The sequence below is a fragment of the Oncorhynchus gorbuscha genome, linkage group LG08 (assembly GCF_021184085.1).
Source record: "Oncorhynchus gorbuscha isolate QuinsamMale2020 ecotype Even-year linkage group LG08, OgorEven_v1.0, whole genome shotgun sequence".
NCBI lineage: Eukaryota > Metazoa > Chordata > Actinopteri > Salmoniformes > Salmonidae > Oncorhynchus > Oncorhynchus gorbuscha.
The window spans coordinates 52,199,343-52,219,604 of record NC_060180.1 but is presented as its reverse complement, the minus strand read 5'-3'; the positions used below and the strand labels follow the sequence as shown (position 1 = coordinate 52,219,604).

The following is a 20,262-nucleotide window of genomic DNA, read 5'->3' as shown; positions in this document are numbered from 1 at the left end:
TGCTTCCCATTCCCTATTTGGTACACTACTGTGCTTCAACATGTGTATAGGGAATAAGGTGTCATGGCTCTGTGAAAGTTCTCAGAACATTCGTTAGGTTGTGGCAGATGTTCTCGTGCACAACATTATACACGCCTGATGTTGCAAGAACTGTCCCATATCGTTGCGCACACACATTTCAAGCGTGCATACATTTTACGCCTGGGTGATCCTGCGAATCGAACCCACTATCCTGGCATTGCAAGTGCCATGCTTGTTTTGGGGAATCTTCTGTGGTGGCTGTTACAGATCTTGTGCACAACATTTTAGTGAATGTTAGAACATTCCATGGATGTTTAATTTAAAACATTTCTTGAAATATTTTTAAACTATTTTTTTTATGTTCTCATCCTAATGTTCGGTAAAACCCTAACTACAACTTAATGGGAATCTTAGCTAATGTTCTGGGAATGTTTGCGGTTTGCTGGGTAGGTCCCGATGTACAGATTGGGAGGGAAAGGAACATGGAAGGGGATGTCGTTCTAGTCTAGATTAGCAGACTAGAGCATCTTTTTGCCATCTGAAAATCGTTTAGCAACGTGGTTTTATAATGTTTTTCCATGACATACATGATGTTTACCACCAAATCAATCTCCTTGGCTGGATGTACAGTAAGAGCCTTGTTGGCATGCAGGAGTGTCGCTTGTGGTTTGGCTTAGTTTAGCTGCACTAGAGTGGGACGGTATGTGGGTGAGGGATTACACTTCTCCATTAGTCTGTAGGATGTCATCTTCTGTAATAATCATTTTAAAAAGTCACACTCTAAATATGCTCCCAGCAATTTTTGGGTGAAACACCCTTTTCGGGTTGTGTGAACTCAGGCTGTTCACAGGATTTTATCTTCCCCAAAGTGTCTGTTCACCATCCCTATGAGTAGCATAATGGTCAACCATGATGTTGATGGTGATAGGAACATATTTCTCCGTAAGAAGTGCTCTCTAAATGTCACTCCCGCTAAAGTCAGAGTAAAAGGATTCTTTTTCATGTTTGTGCATTTTCCTTTTATCTCCATTTTGCTGAAAAAGCTTTTCTCTCAGCACAAACAGCTGAAGTAGACTTCATTTCCTTAAAGGGACAGTCGGATAAAAATGTAGCCTGTTCTGACTATCCTATCCTTGCACCGAGCTCACAACCTGCAATATGCATGTACTTTGTTTTAGGAGTCAGTCAAGTTATTTTCTTCAATCAGGTGGACAACCAGGACATGGATTTATTATTGCCTAATTGAAGAATTGGGTCAGGATGTACCATAACTAAAACGACTTAAACATATTTTACTGGGCCATTTTACATTTACATTACATTTAAGTCATTTAGCAGACGCTCTTATCCAGAGCGACTTACAAATTGGTGCATTCACCTTATGACATCCAGTGGAACAGCCACTTTACAATAGTGCATCTAAATCTTTTAAGGGGGGGGGGGGGGGTGGGAAGGATTATCCTATCCTAGGTATTCCTTAAAGAGGTGGGGTTTCAGGTGTCTCCGGAAGGTGGTGATTGACTCCGCTGTCCTGGCGTAGTGAGGGAGTTTGTTCCACCATTGGGGAGCCAGAGCAGCGAACAGTTTTGACTGGGCTGAGTGGGAACTGTACTTCCTCAGTGGTAGGGAGGCGAGCAGGCCAGAGGTGGATAAACAAATTTTGATCAGTAAGGTAGAACGCTCCTGTTGGCTGATCCACTTAGTGTTCTGGAATGACACTGAAGAATATTGGGCCTGATTCCGACTTGTGTACCCCTTTCCTATGCACTTCTCAGGAGTTGGTATTCAGACTTCTCTTATGCAGGTGCGTCACGGTCTTTGCAGGAGTGGTTCCCTTATGTGCACTGAATGCATTTAAAGATGCATTTCCTCTGCCTTTCCCAGGTGGCTAAAATTTGAATAGTTCGTCATTTCTTTGTGACAAAACAAGCAAGTTAGTATAGTGTAGAGAATCATTGCACCATCTAAATCGCTGTGAAATATATTTTCCATAACCAGAAATCATGTATTTTCAGCCGTTTGAAGCACAAAAGGCAAACACCTTAGGTAAGAACAGTAAGCATAGAATAGATCTACCGCTTCGTAGACTTGCTTTCGATGAGAAGGACACATTATAACACACATTTCTGTGAAAAGTTACATATTGCATCTTTAATTCAACCGCTGAAAAACCTCCCACTTGTTGACCAACATATTTTCTTGTGTGGTTTCAGTACATTTATCTTAAGCCATCCCTATAAATACGGTGTACCTTCTAATTATAATTTTGTTGACAGACTAGAATATATTGAAAGAACAGGTTCAGAATATATGGATCAATGAAAGAAATCCATCTAAATAAATACATATTAGTCTTCATTTCAGCAACAACTGGTAGATTAAAAAAAAAAACTAATTTTGTAGATTATTTAAGCATATTTTAGGGTTAGTAGGGGGGAAAAACTGGTTTGGAGAGCCTTTACGCACCAAATATATTGATTATTCAACAAGAGTTGATTCATTCATCCTGAAATTTGTCATATTCAAGTTCAAGCCATGAAATATTGGAAGGTCGAACATTTTTTAAAATAAGGGTTGAACAATGGTCCTATAAATCTCCCCTAATCCTCACTAATTATGGAGCTGTATGACAATGGTCCTATAAATCTCCCCTAATCCTCACTAATCATGGAGCTGTATGACAATGGTCCTATAAATCTCCCCTAATCCTCACTAATCATGGAGCTGTATGACAATGGTCCTATAAATCTCCCCTAATCCTCACTAATCATGGAGCTGTATGACAATGGTCCTATAAATCTCCCCTAATCCTCACTAATTATGGAGCTGTATGACAATGGTCCTATAAATCTCCCCTAATCCTCACTAATCATGGAGCTGTATGACAATGGTCCTATAAATCTCCCCTAATCCTCACTAATCATGGAGCTGTATGACAATGGTCCTATAAATCTCCCCTAATCCTCACTAATTATGGAGCTGTATGACAATGGTCCTATAAATCTCCCCTAATCCTCACTAATCATGGAGCTGTATGACAATGGTCCTATAAATCTCCCCTAATCCTCACTAATCATGGAGCTGTATGACAATGGTCCTATAAATCTCCCCTAATCCTCACTAATTATGGAGCTGTATGACAATGGTCCTATAAATCTCCCCTAATCCTCACTAATCATGGAGCTGTATGACAATGGTCCAGTTGTCGTGAACCATGCGTCAGGCACCAGGTTTAACCTGCTGTGTGGTCAGAGTTCCATAATGATTCAAATAGGATTCATGTCCCACATTTTTGCACGACGTTAGTCTAACTTGTCAGGGCTTTACAGTGCGACCATTTTACTCGCATATGTGCCTAAATATTTTTCTGTATGAATGTTTATTTCGGAACACCAGTGCGCATTGAAAAATTAAGAGACTTAGCTTTAATACCTCCAAATATTTTTCATTGTTCTCCTAAATTTCCTTGTGCACCTACATTTTTCAACTTAGGCACACATGTACTCCTTGTAATAAAAAAAGGTCAGCTTAGAGCTCTACTCGGCTCTCTAAATTGCATCCATGTAAATTATGAGGGAACACAATAAAAATTCCCGATAACGGCACAGCTATTTATAGCCTACTTCACTGTGGAAAAGGGGCCACCATACATGTCATTTTGATACGATTTTCAGTTTGGTTTCATGTTTGTCTCCAGGGTTCATAAGGAAAAATCATCTAAAACAATGTGCATTTACAATCCCCTTCTCCAAAAGGATTATTCATTTACCTAGCTGATATTTTTATCAGGAAAAGTAAAGGTGATTTTGCTGCTTGGAACTGGCAGTTTCGTGCAACCTCATTCAAATCAAATCCAATTTTATTGGTTACACAAACATATTTAGCAGATGTTATTGCTGGTGTAGCAAAATGCTTGAGTTCCTAGCTCCGACAGTGCAGTACTATCTAACAGTGCAGTAGAATCTAAAAACAATTCACAATGCACACATCTAAAAGTAAAATTATGGAATTAAGAAATATATACATCTTAGATGGCATTGACTAAAATACAGTGGCATTGGCTAAAATACAGTAGAGTAGAATAAAGTATATAAACTCATCAAAAAAGAAACATCTTCCCACTGTCAACTGAGTTTATTTTCAGAAAATGTAACATGTGTAAATCTTTGTATGAAAATAAAAAGATTCAACAACTGAGATACAAACTGAACAAGTTCCACAGACATGTGACTAACAAAAATGTAATGTGTCCCTGAACGAAGGGGGGGTCAAAATCAAAAGTAACAGTCAGAATCTGGTGTGGCCACCAGCTGCATTAAGTACTGTAGTGCATCTCCTCCTCATGGACTGCACCAGATTTTTCAGTTCTTGCTGTGAGATGTTACCCCACTCTTCCACCAAGGCACCTGCAGGTTCCCAGACATTTATGGGGTGACTGGCCCTAGCCCTCACCCTCCGATCCAACAGGTCCCAGACGTGCACAATTGGATTGAGATCCGGGCTCTTTGCTGGCCATAGCAGAACACTTACATTCCTGTCTTGCAAGAAATCACGCACTGAACGAGCAGAATGGCTGGTGGCATTGTTATGCTGAGGGGTCATGTCAGGATGAATCTGCAGGAAGGGTACCACATGAGGGAGGAGGATGTCTTCCCTGTAACGCACAGCGTTGAGATTGCCTGCAATGACAACAAGCTCAGTCCGATGATGCTGTGACACACTGCCGCAGACGATGACGGAACCCTCCACCTCCAAATCGATCCCGCTCCAGAGTACAGGCCTCGGTGTAATGCTCATTCCTTCGACAATAAACGTGAATCTGACCATCACCCCTGGTGAGACAAAACCGTGACTCGTCAGTGAAGAGCACTTTTTACCAGTCCTGTCTGCTCCAGCGATGGTGGGTTTGTGCCTATTGACGAAGTTGTTGCCTGTGATGCCTTACAACAGGCCTACAAGCCCTCAGTCCAGCCTCTCTCAGCCTATTGTGTACAGTCTGAACACTGATTGAGGGATTGTGCATTCCTGGTGTAACTCGGGCAGTTATTGTTGCCATCCTTGAACTGTCCCGCAGGTGTGATGTTCGGATGTACTGATCCTGTGCAGGTGTTACACGTGGTCTGCCACTGCGAGGACGATCAGCTGTCCATCCTGTCTCCCTGTAGCAGTATCTTAGTCGTCTCACAGTACGGACATTGCAATTTATTGCCCTGGCCACATATGCAGTCCTCATGCCTCCCTGCAGCATGCCTAAGGCACATTCACACAGATGAGCAGGGACCCTGGGAATCTTTCTTTTGGCGTTTCAAAGTCAGTAGAAAGGACTCTCAACTTAGGACAATATTCATAACTGTGACCTTTAATTGCCTATCGTCTGTAAGCTGTTAGTGCCTTAACGACCATTCCACAGGTGCATGTTAATTAATTGTTTATGGTTCATTGAACAAGCATGGGAAACCGTGTACCCTTTACAATGAAGCTCTGTGAAGTAATTTGGAATTTTTTTCTTTGAAAGACTGGGTCCTGAAAAAGGGACGCTGCTTTTTTTTAATGAGTTCACAAATGTGAGTAAAGCGACTAGTGTTCCATTATTAAAGTGGCCAGCGATTCCAAGTCTATGTATATAGGGAAGCAGCCTCTAAGGTGCAGGGTTGCATAACCGTATGGAAGCCGGCTAGTGATGGTTATTTAAGTCAGAAGCATTTTTTTTCAATCTCAATGTAATCAATCTTTCAGTTCTATTTGTGATGCACCTGTACTGACCTCTCCTTCTGGATGATAGTGGGATGAACAGGCCATGGCTCGGGTGGTTGATGTCCTTGATGATCTTTTTAGCCATTCTGTGACATTGGGTGTTGTAGGTGTCCTGGAGGGCAGGTAGTTTGCCTACTGTGATGCAGTGCAGTTGACGTACCAGGCAGAGATACAGCCCGAGATACAGCAGGAAGCTCTTAATTGTGCATCTGTAAAAGTTTGTGGGTCTTAGGGGCCAAGATACATTTCTTCAGCCTCCTGAGGTTGAAGAGGTGCTGTTGCGTCTTCTTCACCACACTGTCTTTGTGGGTGGACCATTTCACATTGTCAGTGATGTGTACGCCGAGGAACTTGAAGATTTCCACCTTCTCCACTGCGGTACCGTCAATGTGGATAGGGTCGTGCTCCCTCTGCTGTTTCCTGAAGTCCACAATCAGCTCCTTTTGTTGATGGTGAGAGGTTATTTTCCTTGCACCACTCTCCCATGGCCCTCATCTCCTCCCTGTAGGCTGTCTCGTCATTGTTGTTAATCAGGCTTACTACTGTTGTGTCGTCTTCAAACTTGACGATTGAGTTGGAGGCATGCTTGGCCACCCAGTCATGGGTGAACAGAGGAGTACAGGAAGGGGCTGAGCACGCACCCTTGTGGGGCCCCTGTCAGCAAAGTGGTGTTGTTTCCTACCTTCACCACTTGGGGGTGGCCAGTCAGGAAGTCCAGGACCCAGTTGCACAGGGCGGGGTTCAGACCCAGGGCCCTGAGTTTAATGATGAGCTTGGAGAGCACTATGGTCAATGAACAGCATTACATAAAAACACATAACTAAATACTACGAAGTTGCTTAGGAGCTTGAAGCAGAGCTGCCATATCTGTCGGTGCCATCTTACACCAAAAAAATGATGGTTTCCTCACGCGTAAATGTGGTTGCATTATGAAGATATTAAGTCAAGGTCAGAATACAGCGTACATGTAGACACCTCCGCCACACCTTCATCTTGTAGATCTCGACCCCGACCGAATAGTGGGTGAAAAGCATGCTATTCGCACTTTGGATTTGAAATTATGCAATAACTATGAGGTTAAAGGGCAGACTACTGTCAGCTTTAGTTTCATCCATATCGGGTAAATCGTTTAGAAATCGCAACACTTTTTGTACATATTCCCTATATTTTAGGGGACCAAAAGTATTGGGATAAATGTATTTATGTATAATAAAGTGTAATTTAAGTATTTGGTCCCATATTCATAGTACACAATGACATTAAGCTTGTGTGACTACAAATGTGTTGGAAGCATTTGCTGTTTGTTTTGGTTGTTTCAGATTATTTTGTGCCCAATAGAAATGAATGAGAAATAATGTATTGTGTCATTTTGGTCACTTGTATTGTAAATAAGAGTAGAATATGTTTCTAAACACTATGTCAATGTGGTTGCTACCAGGATTACAGATAATCCTGAATGAATTGTGAGTAATGTTGATTGAGAAAGTTATAGATGCACAAATATCATACCACAAGACATGCTAACCTCTCACCATTACAATAACAGGAGAGGTTTTCATTTTTTGGGCGGGGTAGTATGATGTGTATGCATCTAACTTAATGTAGTCATTGCTTGCTATGAATATGGGACAAAATACTAAACTTTTTACGACTTTAATACACATGTAAGTGAATCTGTCCTGATACTTTTGGTCCACTTAAATGGGGGGGGACTATGCACAAAGGTGCTGTAAATTCTAAATGGTTCACCCGATATGGATGAAAATACCCTCAATTTAAAGCTATCAGACTGCCCTTTAACCTCATAGTATTGTATAGTGCTGGAGTACAGACTCAAAACAACAAAACATTTTGTCACTGGCCCAATACTTTTGGGGCTCATTGCACGTTCCATTTACTCACGCTTAACTCGGGTGGGAATCATCCCTGTAGATGCGTTCTGCAGAGGTGTTCTATGGAATTGGAGCACAGCGAAGTAGCAGAGATTGGGCATGTACATTTTTAGTATGGCCCATGGGACAGAAGTCAGCTAGAGTTTTGTCCTAGTGCCGAACCCGTATGAGAAGAGACCACACTGTCCAGTGTGTGGTATAAGGGGGCAGTAACTTTTTTATTATTATCTAATTTGAGCTTTAGACATCTGATACATTTTGCGATGGAACAGTTGTAGCCTTAAGAATATTGTTTTACCAATGCCTTTTTTAAACAATTTGGATGGAATGGAACAGTTCTAGCCTTGAGCCTTTACCCTAGTAGTGTTCATACAGACATTCCTATTGATGGCAATGTGGATTTAGCAATAGTGTTTCTTAAACAAGATAAAACCATGATTTTCACTGTAAATCAACTCTCATGCTTAATGCCAGGGCTTGTTGTTTTACTGAGCCTGCGTTTACACAGGCAGCCCAATACTGATATTTTTTACACTATCAAATCGTTTGCAGATCTGATTGGTCAAAAGACCAATTTGTGGGAAAAGATCAGAATTGGGCTGCAGTGTGTGAGTCCTGTGTGTGCCAGTCATAAGACTGTATTCAGGGAACCAAGACTGCAAAGCCCATTACACACCTGCATAAGGTTAGTCCGAATACCAACTACTGAGAAGTGCGTAGGACTAATATTATTATTAGTAGTATTATTATGTTACATGCAAACACAAGTGTGACAGTGTGATGTAAGCTGGAGTCGTTAGACATTCACCACAAAGGTCTCGGGCAATGCTGTAGAATGGTGCTGAACAGTGGCGGCTGGTGGGAGGAGCTGTAGGAGGACAGGTTCATTGTAATGGCTGGAATGGAATTAATGGAACGGTATCAAACATATGGAAACCACGTTTGACTCCGTTCAATTGATTCCATTCCAGCTGTGACAATGAGTCTGTCCTTCTATAGCTCCTCCCACCAGCCGCCACTGGCACAGAAGCATCTTGTGTTATGAAACTTACTGAATGCATTGTTAAAATGATTCAAGTCTGCTCTTGAATTCTTCCTTTTAGAGACAATGTAATGTTGTCTCACATTTATTGTGAAAGCCCCTCCCTCTACACAGCACTAGTCAAGTTTTATTCTTCATATGTACAGGATACACATGGTATACATCGTCCAACTATAGGCTTACTTGCAGGTTCCTTTTCAACAATGCAACAACAATAAGAAATAAAAAAAGAGAAGAATATGAACAAAAAGTAAATGGCAGTAGAATAGACAAGTAAATGTAGCATAAGTATAATGCAGGAAGGCACAATTTAAAGTCCCAATATTTACATGTGTATTGGGGGCACTTGTATAAATTGAGCGGTATAATAAGAGTCTGGTAGCAGCAGTTATGTGTGTGCGCATTTGTGCTAGGGTGCAGAGAATCGTAGCAGGTGGTCAGTTCAAGTGTTCAGCAGTCTGATGGCTTGTAGATACCAACAGGCTCAGAGACCGTTTCTATCAGACCTCATGCTCCGATACCGTCTACCCGACGGTAAGGGTGAGAGAAGCTTGTGTGTTGGGTTCTTGACGATGTTGCGTGCCCTTCCTCAGACACCGTGTTAAGTAGATGTACTGGATGGGTGGGAGCACGGTTCCAGGGATGTAGTGAGCTGTCTTCACCACCCGCTGGAGGTCCGTACCAGGCTGTGGTGCAACCGGTCAGGATGCTCTCAGTGGCGCAGCGATAGTATTCGGAGAAACCCGGGGCGGCGTGACAAATTTCTTCAGCCGCCTTAGGAAGTATAGACGCTGTTGCACCCTCTTGACGAGTGGTGTTTGTTTTGCTGACATTGAGGGAGAGGTTGTCATGACATAGTTCACTTACCTCCTCCCTATAGGCTGACTCGTTGTTGCTTATCAGGCCTACAACCATAGTGTCGCAAACATAGTGGAGTTGGTGTCGTGCAAAGCCACAGTCGTGGGTGAACCGGGAGTACAGCAGAGGGCTGAGGACACACCCCTGGTGGGCCCCTGTGTTAAGAGTCTGTGTGGAGAAGGCGTTGTTGCCAATCCTCGCAACCTGTGGCCTGCCTGTCAGGAAGTCCAGGATCCAGTTGCAGAGGGTGGTGCCCTGACCCAGGGCTCTGAGCTTGGTGTCTCGCGTGGCGGGAACATTAGTTTTGAACTCTGAACTGAAGTCCATGAACTGCATTCTCACATAGGTGTTCCTCTTTTCCAGATTTGTCACAGCTTTGTGAATAGCGATGGAAATAGCATCTTCTGTGGATCTTTTGGAGCGGTAGGCAAATTGGAGTGGGTCCAGTGTACCTGACATAAGTATTCACACCCCTGAGTCGATACATGTAAGAATCACATTTTACATTGATCACAGCTGTGAGTCTTCCTGGTTAAGTCTCTAAGAGTTTTGCACACCTGGATGTACAATATTTGCCCTAGGTTCTATTCAGAATTTGTATTTTCGACCATTTTTAAGTCTTGACTTAGATTTTCAAGTAGATTCAAGTCAAAACTGTAACCCTGCCACTCAGGAACAGTCACTGTGTGTTGAGTAGATTCACTACACTGCTTTACAACAAAGGTCATGTAAAGAAACACTTTATGGCAACCTTGCAATTAGAGGTTGTTCAGAGATACTTTTGAGAGATGGGAAACTCCATTGGAATCGTATTAACGCCCATTGTGTATGTTTCCCATGTGTAGTCAATGGACCGCACGGTACATTTTGGGACAAGGATAGCTCTCCTTCATGGAGTGTATGGGAGTCAATTGGGTGCTAGCTCAAAATACCAATTTTAGCATGATTTTCGTTAACAAAATGTACAACATTGCAAATATTTTCAGAGATGTGGCCTAATTAACTTGTTCTCTTTAATATCGTAGAGCTTTGGAATCGGGGCGTTGCGTAATTTCGAGGAAGGGTAGCCTAGTGGTTAGAGCGTTGGACTAGTAACCGGAAAGTTGCGAGTTCAAACCCCCAAGCTGACAAGGTACAAATCTGTCGTTCTGCCCCTGTACAGGCAGTTAACCCACTGTTCCCAGGCTGTCATTGAAAATAAGAATGTGTTCTTAACTGACTTGCCTGGTTAAATAAAGGTAAAATAAAATAAAAAATAGGCAGATTTCTCAATACACCCCGACTTTGAGAAGGGATTAAATGACGATTGGCTCAGCAACTACATGACACAGCGTGACCATGTGAACGCGATTGGTCGACAGTCTGCTGGGTGAGGAGTTATACGTTCCTCCATTGCCCAGTGGGATTCCTATATCTTTTCTCTGGCTTGTTATCAGAATGTACTGCCTGTTACGACAAGCACACGCTAGCTGTTCATTACAAAAATGTTTTCTTACTTAAACCAAAATGTAAATTACACTGTTATTCAATACAAAATGTATTGGCTATATATTTCAACTGTAAATGTAATCAAATGTAATCAAATCAAATGTATTTATATAGCCCTTCGTACATCAGCTGATATCTCAAAGTGCTGTACAGAAACCTAGCCTAAAACCCCAAACAGCAAGCAATGCAAGTGTAGAAGCACGGTGGCTAGGAAAAACTCCCTAGAAAGGCCAAAACCTAGGAAGAAACCGAGAGAGGAACCAGGCTATGTGGGGTGGCCAGTCTTCTTCTGGCTGTGCCGGGTGGAGATTATAACAGAACATGGCCAAGATGTTCAAATGTTCATAAATGACCAGCATGGTCATATAATAATAAGGCAGAACAGTTGAAACTGGAGCAGCAGCACGGTCAGGTGGACTGGGGACAGCAAGGAGTCATCATGTCAGGTAGTCCTGGGGCATGGTCCTAGGGCTCAGGTCCTCCGAGAGAGAGAAAGAAAGAGAGGAGAGAATTAGAGAATGCACACTTAGATTCACACAGGACACCGAATAGGACAGGAGAAGTACTCCAGATATAACAAACTGACCCTAGCCCCCCGACACATAAACTACTGCAGCATAAATACTGGAGGCTGAGACAGGAGGGGTCAGGAGACACTGTGGCCCCATCTGAGGACACCCCCGGACAGGGCCAAACAGGAAGGATATAACCCCACCCACTTTGCCAAAGCACAGCCCCCACACCACTATGTAAATGTAATGCCCTGAGGATTGAAATGTTAATGCAGTAAATGGCTTGCCGAACGGGTTCTAATCACATGTTCTAATTTAGCTAGCTAGCTAACATTCTCATCATGAATGACGTACATGGCCTGAATGATCTATCTGCGTCAACTAACTAAATAAGCCCACTAGCATAATAGGCCCAGACAGTAATAGTGTTATTTTTGTATGAAGGATGAGTCCGTGTTGACTTTGGTGCCAGTCCAGCATTTGCACATACCGTACCAGTCAAAAGTTTGGACACCTACTCATTCAAGGGTTTTTCTTTATTTTTACTATTTTCTACATTGTAGTATAATAGTGAAGACCTCAAAACTATGAAATGTGTAGTATTTATTTGGGCTGCAATTTCTGAGACTTGTAACTATAATGAACTTATCCTCTGCAGCAGAGGTCCTCATGAGAGCCAGTTTCATCATAGCTCTTGATGGTTTTTGCGACTGCACTTGAAGAAACTTTCAAAGTTCTTTAAAACGTCCTTATTGACTGACCTTCATGTCTTAAAGTAATGATGGACTGTTGTTTCTCTTTGCTTATTTGAGCAGTTCTTGCCATAATATGAACTTGGTCTTTTACCAAATCTTCTATATACCCCCACTACCTTGACACAACACAACTGATTGGCTCGAAGGCATTCAATTTTCTACATTTAAACTCGGACAAAACAGAGATGCTAGTTCTAGGTCCCAAGAAACAAAGAGATCTTCTGTTGAATCTGACAATTAATCTTGGTTCTGCAGTCGTCTCAAAAAAAACTGAAGGACCTCGGCGTTACACTGGACCTTGATCTCTTATTGACGAACATATCAAGACTGTTTCAAGGACAGCTTTTTTCCATCTACGTAACATTGCAAAAATCAGATGTATCCAAGCTTTGTCACTTCTAGATTAGACTACTGCAATGCTCTACTTTCCGGCTACTTGGATAAAGCACTAAATAAACTTCAGTCAATGCTAAATGCGGCTGCTAGAATCTTGACTATAACCCCCAAAAAATGATCATATTACTCCAGTGCTAGCCTCTCTACATTGGCTTCCTGTTAAGGCTAGGGCTGATTTCAAGGTTTTACTGATAACCTACCATGCATTACACCTGGGCTTGCTCCTACCCATCTTTCCCATTTGGTCCTGCCGTACATACGTACGCTAAAGTCACAGGTCTCCTTACTGTCCCTAGAATGTCTTAGCTAATAACTGGAGGCAGGGCTTTCTCCTTTAGAGCTCCATTTTTATGGAATGGTCTGCCTATCCATGTGAGAGATCCAGACTCTGTCTCGACCTTTAAGTCTTTATTGAAGACTCATCTCTTCAGTAGGTCCTATGATTGAGTGTAGTCTGGCCTAGGAGTGTGAAGGTAAACGGAATGGCACTGGAGCAACAAACCGCCCTTGTCCGTCTCTACCTGGCCGGTTCCCCTCTCTCCACTGGGATTCTCTTCCTCAAACCCTATTACGGGGGCTGAGTCACTGGCTTACTGGTCTTCTTCCATGCCGCCCCTAGAAGGGGTGCGTCACTTGAGTGGGTTGGAGTCGCTGACGTGATCTTCCTGTCTGGGTTGCCCCCCGTGTTCGTGCCGTGGGGGAGTCTTCGTGGGCAAAACTCGGCCTTGTCTCAGGATAGTAAGTTGGTGGTTAAAGATATCCCTCTAGTGGTGTGGGGGCTGTGCTTTGGCAAAGTTGGTGGGGTTATATCCTACCTGGTTGGCCCTGTCCTGGTCAAAAACTTTTGACCAGGCGTGTACATTTAAAAAAATATATATATGTTTTAGATGGGCTTGGTTAAAGTCACCCGTGACTGCTGGCTAATGATCTTGTAAAGTTCGCAAATGCCGCCGTTGTTTGCTTGTGGCAGTGTATGTACATAGCTGTGATGATAACACACATGAATTTCCTTGACATATAGTGGGTTTGTCACTTTAGCACCTCCTGGTCAGGTGAACAGGAGCTCGCAATGTTTTCAACTACTGTACACCAGGAATTGTTTGAGGAAAGATTCCGCTCCCCCCAAATCTTACCAGAAGCCGCCATTCGACCCTTTCAGAATATGGAAAATAATTTTGGTTGAATTGTAGAGTCGAGTGTGTTGTTCGTAAACTACATTTGAGGAAAAACAAGACATAGCATTTCCTGAGGACCCTCTGCGATTTAAATCCATGCTCTGAGTTCACAAAGTTTATTTTCCATACTAGGAAGAGGAGGCTGTGTAGCCTGCCTTTTCAGCCTAGCTTTGAGTCGCCCTTTCTTCTTTGCTGGCGTTGCCTTAGGTCATCTCGGCCAGGAGCAACAGGAGCCCATGTACTATTCCAGACCTGGTAAACTGAGTGTGTGTAGCTTCCGATTGATTATCCGAGTGTTCATAGGAAATTATTGCACAAACATTCTGAGCTAACAAAGTAATAATTAACACAAAAATAGTCATAAAGCAAAGTCGAGCTGGAATCGGCAATAGACGCGAACCGACATCTTGTTACCAGACTGCCTTACTTACATTATCTCCCGTGATGATGATGATGGTCTTTATTTAACCAGTTAGAAATCTATTTCTGTGTCACGTAGCATGTAGCAGTTACATGTCTGCCTGTCATAGTCCGTCCATACCACCACTGCTGGTAGTGAATCAGGCAGGCAGGGCCAAGCCAGGTGCAGACAAAGCAGGCAGTTACAGTTAGGAGGGAGGGTGTTGGGGCAGCCACAGCACCACCACTCTGGGCCTGGTGCCCATGATGTGATTCAGAGAACAGAGGTCTGATTGACCAGGCCTGACCAGCCCCTCAGGCTCCCATCAATGACCCGTTTGAAAGGTCAGGCAGGCAGGCCACTGTCTGTACGGTAGGGGCTCTCAGCTCTTGTCATGTGAGGTCAGATTCCATTCCCATGGCCCACCCGGTAGTGGCAGAGAGTGGCAGAGCCGGTTGGTCACTAGTCGTCTTTAGCTTTCTTAGGCTCTGGTCCAGGTCACATACTTTCCTTACCCTCTTGGATCTAACCGCTGATAAGTGTCCATATCTGGGTTTTATTGGAATCTAAAAAATGACTGGTGTTACTGGAATATGATCATCCATCGCCTGCTGGATTTTAGTTTTTGGTTTTGAATATTTTAGAAACATGAATTTAAGTTCCATTTAATTGTTTTGAGAGTTTTAAAATACGATACCTCGTTGAGGATTTATCTTGCAAAGTTTCACCTTTTGAACTTTGCAAGGAACTTCAGGACTCGTGGATTGGGTCCAGCACTAACAGAGAAGCTGGAATGTTGTTTTTTCTGAGTGAGGAGCTCCGGTCCTGTGCCAGTTCAATTATGGCCAGGCGAGGTGTGGTGAGGGTCATCCCCCAGGACTGGTAATCCCTCCCTGGGAAGCATGCTGATGGTGGACAGGCTGGCCATGGGGCTGGGGCCCTGGGCTTGGCTGGACAAAGGGGGCTGGTGCAGGGCCTGCCAGGAGTGTGAGCGCCGCTACCTGACGCTGGAGGAACCAGACGGTGTGTCGAGTTCTTCAGATGGGGGAAGGGGTGGTGTGTAACCTATAAGAAGTCCAGTTTCTTGTATGCAGTTATTTTGCGTCTCAAAAAGTTGGGTGGTTGGTGGTATCTTTTTGTAGCTTGTATAACGGTAGCTCTTTGAAGTAGATGGCATCAATGGGGTTGTTGTACATTTGGCCCATGTTGTATAGCTGTATTGGGTGAATATCAGATCTAAAGATTTGACGGTGTGTTTGTGTCCACATCGAGGGTGAATCTGCCTATGGGATGGGCCTATATTGGTGATGGATGCCTATGGGATAGGCCTATATTGGTGATGGATGCCTATGGGATAGGCCTATATTGGTGATGGATGCCTATGGGATAGGCCTATATTGGTGATGGATGCCTATGGGATAGGCCTGTATTGGTGATGGATGCCTATGGGATAGGCCTATATTGGTGATGGATGCCTATGGGATAGGCCTATATTGGTGATGGATGCCTATGGGGCTACATTGGCGGTGTTCCTTCACGCTCCTTCTGGTTGAGATGAGAGATGGGTTCAGCCTGGGATGTTGGAAGGAACTAGGGCAGTGGCTTTTAAATTTAGCTCCACAAGCCCCGCGGCTGCAGGCAGAGAGCAGCTTTGCACTCTGAGCTGTTTTGGGCTCGGCGGGCCCGGGTTGGGCGGCGTTGGAGATGCTGCTCTACTCAGCAGTTAACAACTTTCACACTTTTCTTTTAGAAAACAGGCCATGTCAGAAAGGGAGGGGGAGAGAGACGTCCTCATTCCTAGGAGCCGTGTTGGTCTAGTGCCATAAGTGTCTTTGGGACTCTTCATAATGCTGCAGTGGTCTACTTGTTGATGATACGTAACTGGAGTATCTCAGGAAGCTGAATTATTGTTTTAAACAAATTTGTTGCACCATAATCGGACGTTTAGGTACATTTTATCCATTGTGATGATGAGGAAGATCATGGTGAGATGGAGGAACATGATGACTAATGAAGTGCTTCATAACATATATTTATCCATCATGTAATACCTAAGCTTGTGTTGTTGCAGATGAGCCGGCTAGCCCTAGTGTTGACCATGAGGCCACGTCCATTCCTGCTTCCGCCGTGATATCTGTCGCTCCAGCCATAACTACAGCCCCCCCTAGCCCAAGCTCCTCCCCGTACCCTCTCATGCGCCGACAGCTGTCACATGACCAAGGTAAGAGGCACTCTGGGGGCGGGGCTCCTGGTTGTCATGGTTAAGGTGCAAATACAGTACGGTCAGTTTCTGTGTTGCCAATGCCGTTGTTGTTTTAGTCATTGGTGGCATCTGAAACACTACGTATGCAGTGCACTACTGTTGACCAGATCCCCAATCCCCATAGGCCCTGGTCGAAAGTAGTGCGCTATATAGGGAATACTACAGTGCCTTTTCAGCCGCATCCATTGCGTTGTTACTGTCTTGATGTTTCTGCCACATAATAGATGTGACAGAACTCGGTGCTGGAGTTTTCTGAGGAAGCATGACATTGACCCAGTTCTTTATACAGGCTTGAAAGCAGCTAGGATGTCTCCTCCATCAGTGCTAAATCACTTCAGATTATAATTGGCTCTGCATTTGATATGAACACAATTCTGCCCTGTGATATTGAGCCCTAAAGCCACCACTGAACCTCACCAATAACACTCAGCTATGCCACATCACTCTGTCTACACGCTCTAAAAAACACTGTCGTTGTTTGTCCCGGTCTCAAGAGTCTCTCAGAAATGCTATTCTGGATTCTGATGCCGAGACCAAACAAGAGCGGTCCAAATCCTGCGACGAGGGTCTGGATAACTACAGAGAGGAAGGCAGAGGGTGAGTCCCTTTTTTTAAATTTGGAGATGTGGAATTTGGTCTCATTTTCTACTTGATACTGTTCTCCAATGGTTTTGGTTCATCCTCCTAATATCAGTTATTTGTCTCCCTTCTCCTCTGTCTCTAGCCGGTCAAACAGTAAACACATGCCCAGTCTGAGAGGCCTGAGGAAGGTGAGGAAACCGCTCAATACAAGCTTTATTAACCACGCCATCTTTATAACAACTTTAAATGGGTTATAGCAGTTCTATAAAGGTTTAACTAAGCCATGTTGGCTGTGTTTAAACAGCCAGTATAATGGCTACCCAACATATGTGGGCAAAAAGCCGGTAATATCTATCCCTAATCAGAGTGTCTAACGGTGGGACATGCTGCTACTTTTATGCAACTGGTTTGAAAACAGTCTGTACTTTCCCCGTGCTTTTGAAAGGTTTCCTAATCACATTGACAGGATGTGTTGTATGGTTTCCTGGCTTTGCCTGAATCATCTTGATTTCTTCAGCCATAATGAACGCACCTGTCTGTGTGATTTTGCTACACTAGTCAGACAGGCTTTGATGCTCCCCAAATACCAGTAGAAAAGGACTCCCTGGGGATTTGAGCTATTTTCTTTAAGACCACCGGCTCGTGTGTGTGTGTGTGTGTGTGTGTGTGTGTGTGTGTGTGTGTGTGTGTGTGTGTGTGTGTGTGTGTGTGTGTGTGTGTGTGTGTGTGTGTGTGTGTGTGTGTGTGTGTGTGTGTGTGTGTGTGTGTGTGTGTGTGTGTGTGTGTAGGCTCTGGATGGACACAAGTCATCTGATGACTCCGGTTCCAGAAGGGACTCCTCTTCAGATGTATTCAGTGACTCTTCTAAAGAAGGCTGGCTCAACTTCAGGCAGATCAACACTGAGAAGAGCAAGGTATATTTTCACACTTCTACCCTTGTTCAACTGCAAAATCACATGGAGCTCTACTTCGCTGGTCTGGTTATGTATCCACCATAGTTGCTGGAAAGGACAATGTGAAACAAAAATATCCACAATCGTGTGAAAAGGTTATCACGCACACCCGCCCACACTGTACTAACTCTTTATATCTTCATACAGGTCCTTAACTCAACATTTCGCTCTCTTCTCTCTCCGTTTCTTTTCTTTCCTTCTCTAGCGTGGAGGTTCGAGGTCGTGGAAGCAGATGTATGCCGTGCTGCGAGGCCACGGCCTCACGCTTTACAAGGACAAGAAGGACGGCGTCTCCCACGCTTCCTCCCACTCCCAGTCCGACGACGACCCACAGCCAATCAGTGTCAAAGCCTGCCTGATTGACATCTCCTACAGCGACACGAAACGGAAGAACGTGCTGCGTCTGACCACGTCAGACTACGAGTATCTGTTCCAGGCTGAGGGCAGGGATGACATGCTGTCATGGATCCGAGTCATCCAGGAGAATAGTAATCTGGATGATGAGGTGGGTTCTGCCTGGCAACAGTGCAGTACTGTGTTACTAAGCTCATCATATGATTATAAGCATTTCGCTGCGCCTGCGATATCATCTGCAAAACTGTACACAACTAATAAACGGTGATGTGATTTTTATAGTAATAGGTCTATCCCACATTTGATTATTCTTTGCTCAGCCCATGTTTTTATCCAAAGGGACTTGCATACAGCAGCTAGAATTCTACTACCCACATTTTTGTCAGGTCCTACCTTAACTGCAAGGCAGATGTGTCAAATGCCAGTGTGCTATTTTACAGCCAACACTTGTGAATAGCCTCGCCTGCATCGGGGCTCAGGCTACACATCTTCTATTTCATTTACACTAGTCATTCTCACTGTCCTTGGTCACTAGTGGAAGCAATAACTTTTGGGCTTGAGAGACTCGCTTTTGTTAAACATTCTTCTCCTTGGGTTTATGCCAATGAAGTTTGTCACTGTTGTGTTTGGTGTTTACCCCACAAATAGAATCTTAGAATCTCTACTAGAGTTTTAGAATCTCTACTAGAGCCTATTTATAATATCAAACCATTTTAACGTTTGATTTCTCATGCTTACTGTATGTAGGATCACTAGGATACAAAAACACAAACATCTCCTGCTGGACCCTAACAAGAATGTGGTTTCTTTTCTTGGCTTAATGTTAACTTGTCTGTTGGCTGTGAAATGAGCTAACAGTGTGCTTGCTTGTTCAGCTGTTTGCCCCCTCTCAGTTAGCCTTCGGTCTTTGTCTGTGGTCTCAGTCTCCCACAGAGTCTTTCATTAATGGAGAGAACCCATGACTTCCTAAATAGCTCAAACAGGATTCAGTGTGGTTAACTACTAAATCCTATTCACTTAGTACTATAAAAAAAAATATATATATATATTTGATAAGACAACATATACTTGAGAAATCTGAATGTGCTGGTAGTCCAAAGGTTATGTGAGGTTACTGCTCAGCCATTAAAAAAAAGTTTGGGTTAATTAACATCCGTGATTTTTCATTTCCAAAATCGTTAATTTTGTTTGTCCTTACCTTGTGTTCCAGTTATGTGAAAACTGATAGTTTGTTGTCCATTATGTGTTTCAGAATGCTGGTATAACCAGCCAGGACCTGATCAGCAGAAAGATCAGAGAGTACAACACCATGATGAGGTATGTAGTTACACACGCACACACCATCTTTATTTGACCCACAATGCAACATCATTTTACACCCACTTATGCACAAGTCCTTAAATTCACATATTGTATAATTGAATGTACGATAATATTACCTTTTTTTGTGTTTGATCCAGTGCCCCCAGCAGCAAGACTGAGCCCTCCCCCAAAACCTCCCGGCAGTCCCTCAGTATCAGACACACCCTCCTGGGGGTGAAGGGAGAGGGCAAGGGCCAGAGCCCCCACTCACCCAAAACAGGAGAGAGAGGTAAGGTCATTATTACAAGAAAGAAGTTACTGGAAACAATGAACGCTTCATTTAGTAAACAAAGGTAAAACAATAAGTCATGTGCCTGGGGTGACCAGTGACCTGTTTCACCTTTTATGGATCTCTGCTTTAAAGCAAGGGATTACATTCGCCACAGGTAGACATGTTGTGTCCTTTACACACAGCTGAAAAGCAGGGCATGATGAAGTTTCTAGCTATACTACAC

At 43.5% G+C, this 20,262-nt stretch overlaps 1 protein-coding gene across 4 annotated transcripts in view; it reads left to right on the top strand.

Moving 5' to 3' along the window:
* Nucleotides 1-20,262, top strand: part of LOC124041798 (rho GTPase-activating protein 21-like) — an 86,508-nt gene that overhangs the window by 48,811 nt on the left and 17,435 nt on the right. For all 4 annotated transcript variants that reach the window (XM_046359830.1, XM_046359831.1, XM_046359834.1 and 1 more), the window contains 7 exons: nucleotides 16,365-16,514; nucleotides 17,051-17,153; nucleotides 17,281-17,326; nucleotides 17,927-18,052; nucleotides 18,297-18,596; nucleotides 19,698-19,762; nucleotides 19,906-20,036. In XM_046359830.1, the coding sequence (XP_046215786.1) occupies nucleotides 16,365-16,514; nucleotides 17,051-17,153; nucleotides 17,281-17,326; nucleotides 17,927-18,052; nucleotides 18,297-18,596; nucleotides 19,698-19,762; nucleotides 19,906-20,036 (921 nt within the window). The remainder of the gene's footprint in view (nucleotides 1-16,364; nucleotides 16,515-17,050; nucleotides 17,154-17,280; nucleotides 17,327-17,926; nucleotides 18,053-18,296; nucleotides 18,597-19,697; nucleotides 19,763-19,905; nucleotides 20,037-20,262) is intronic.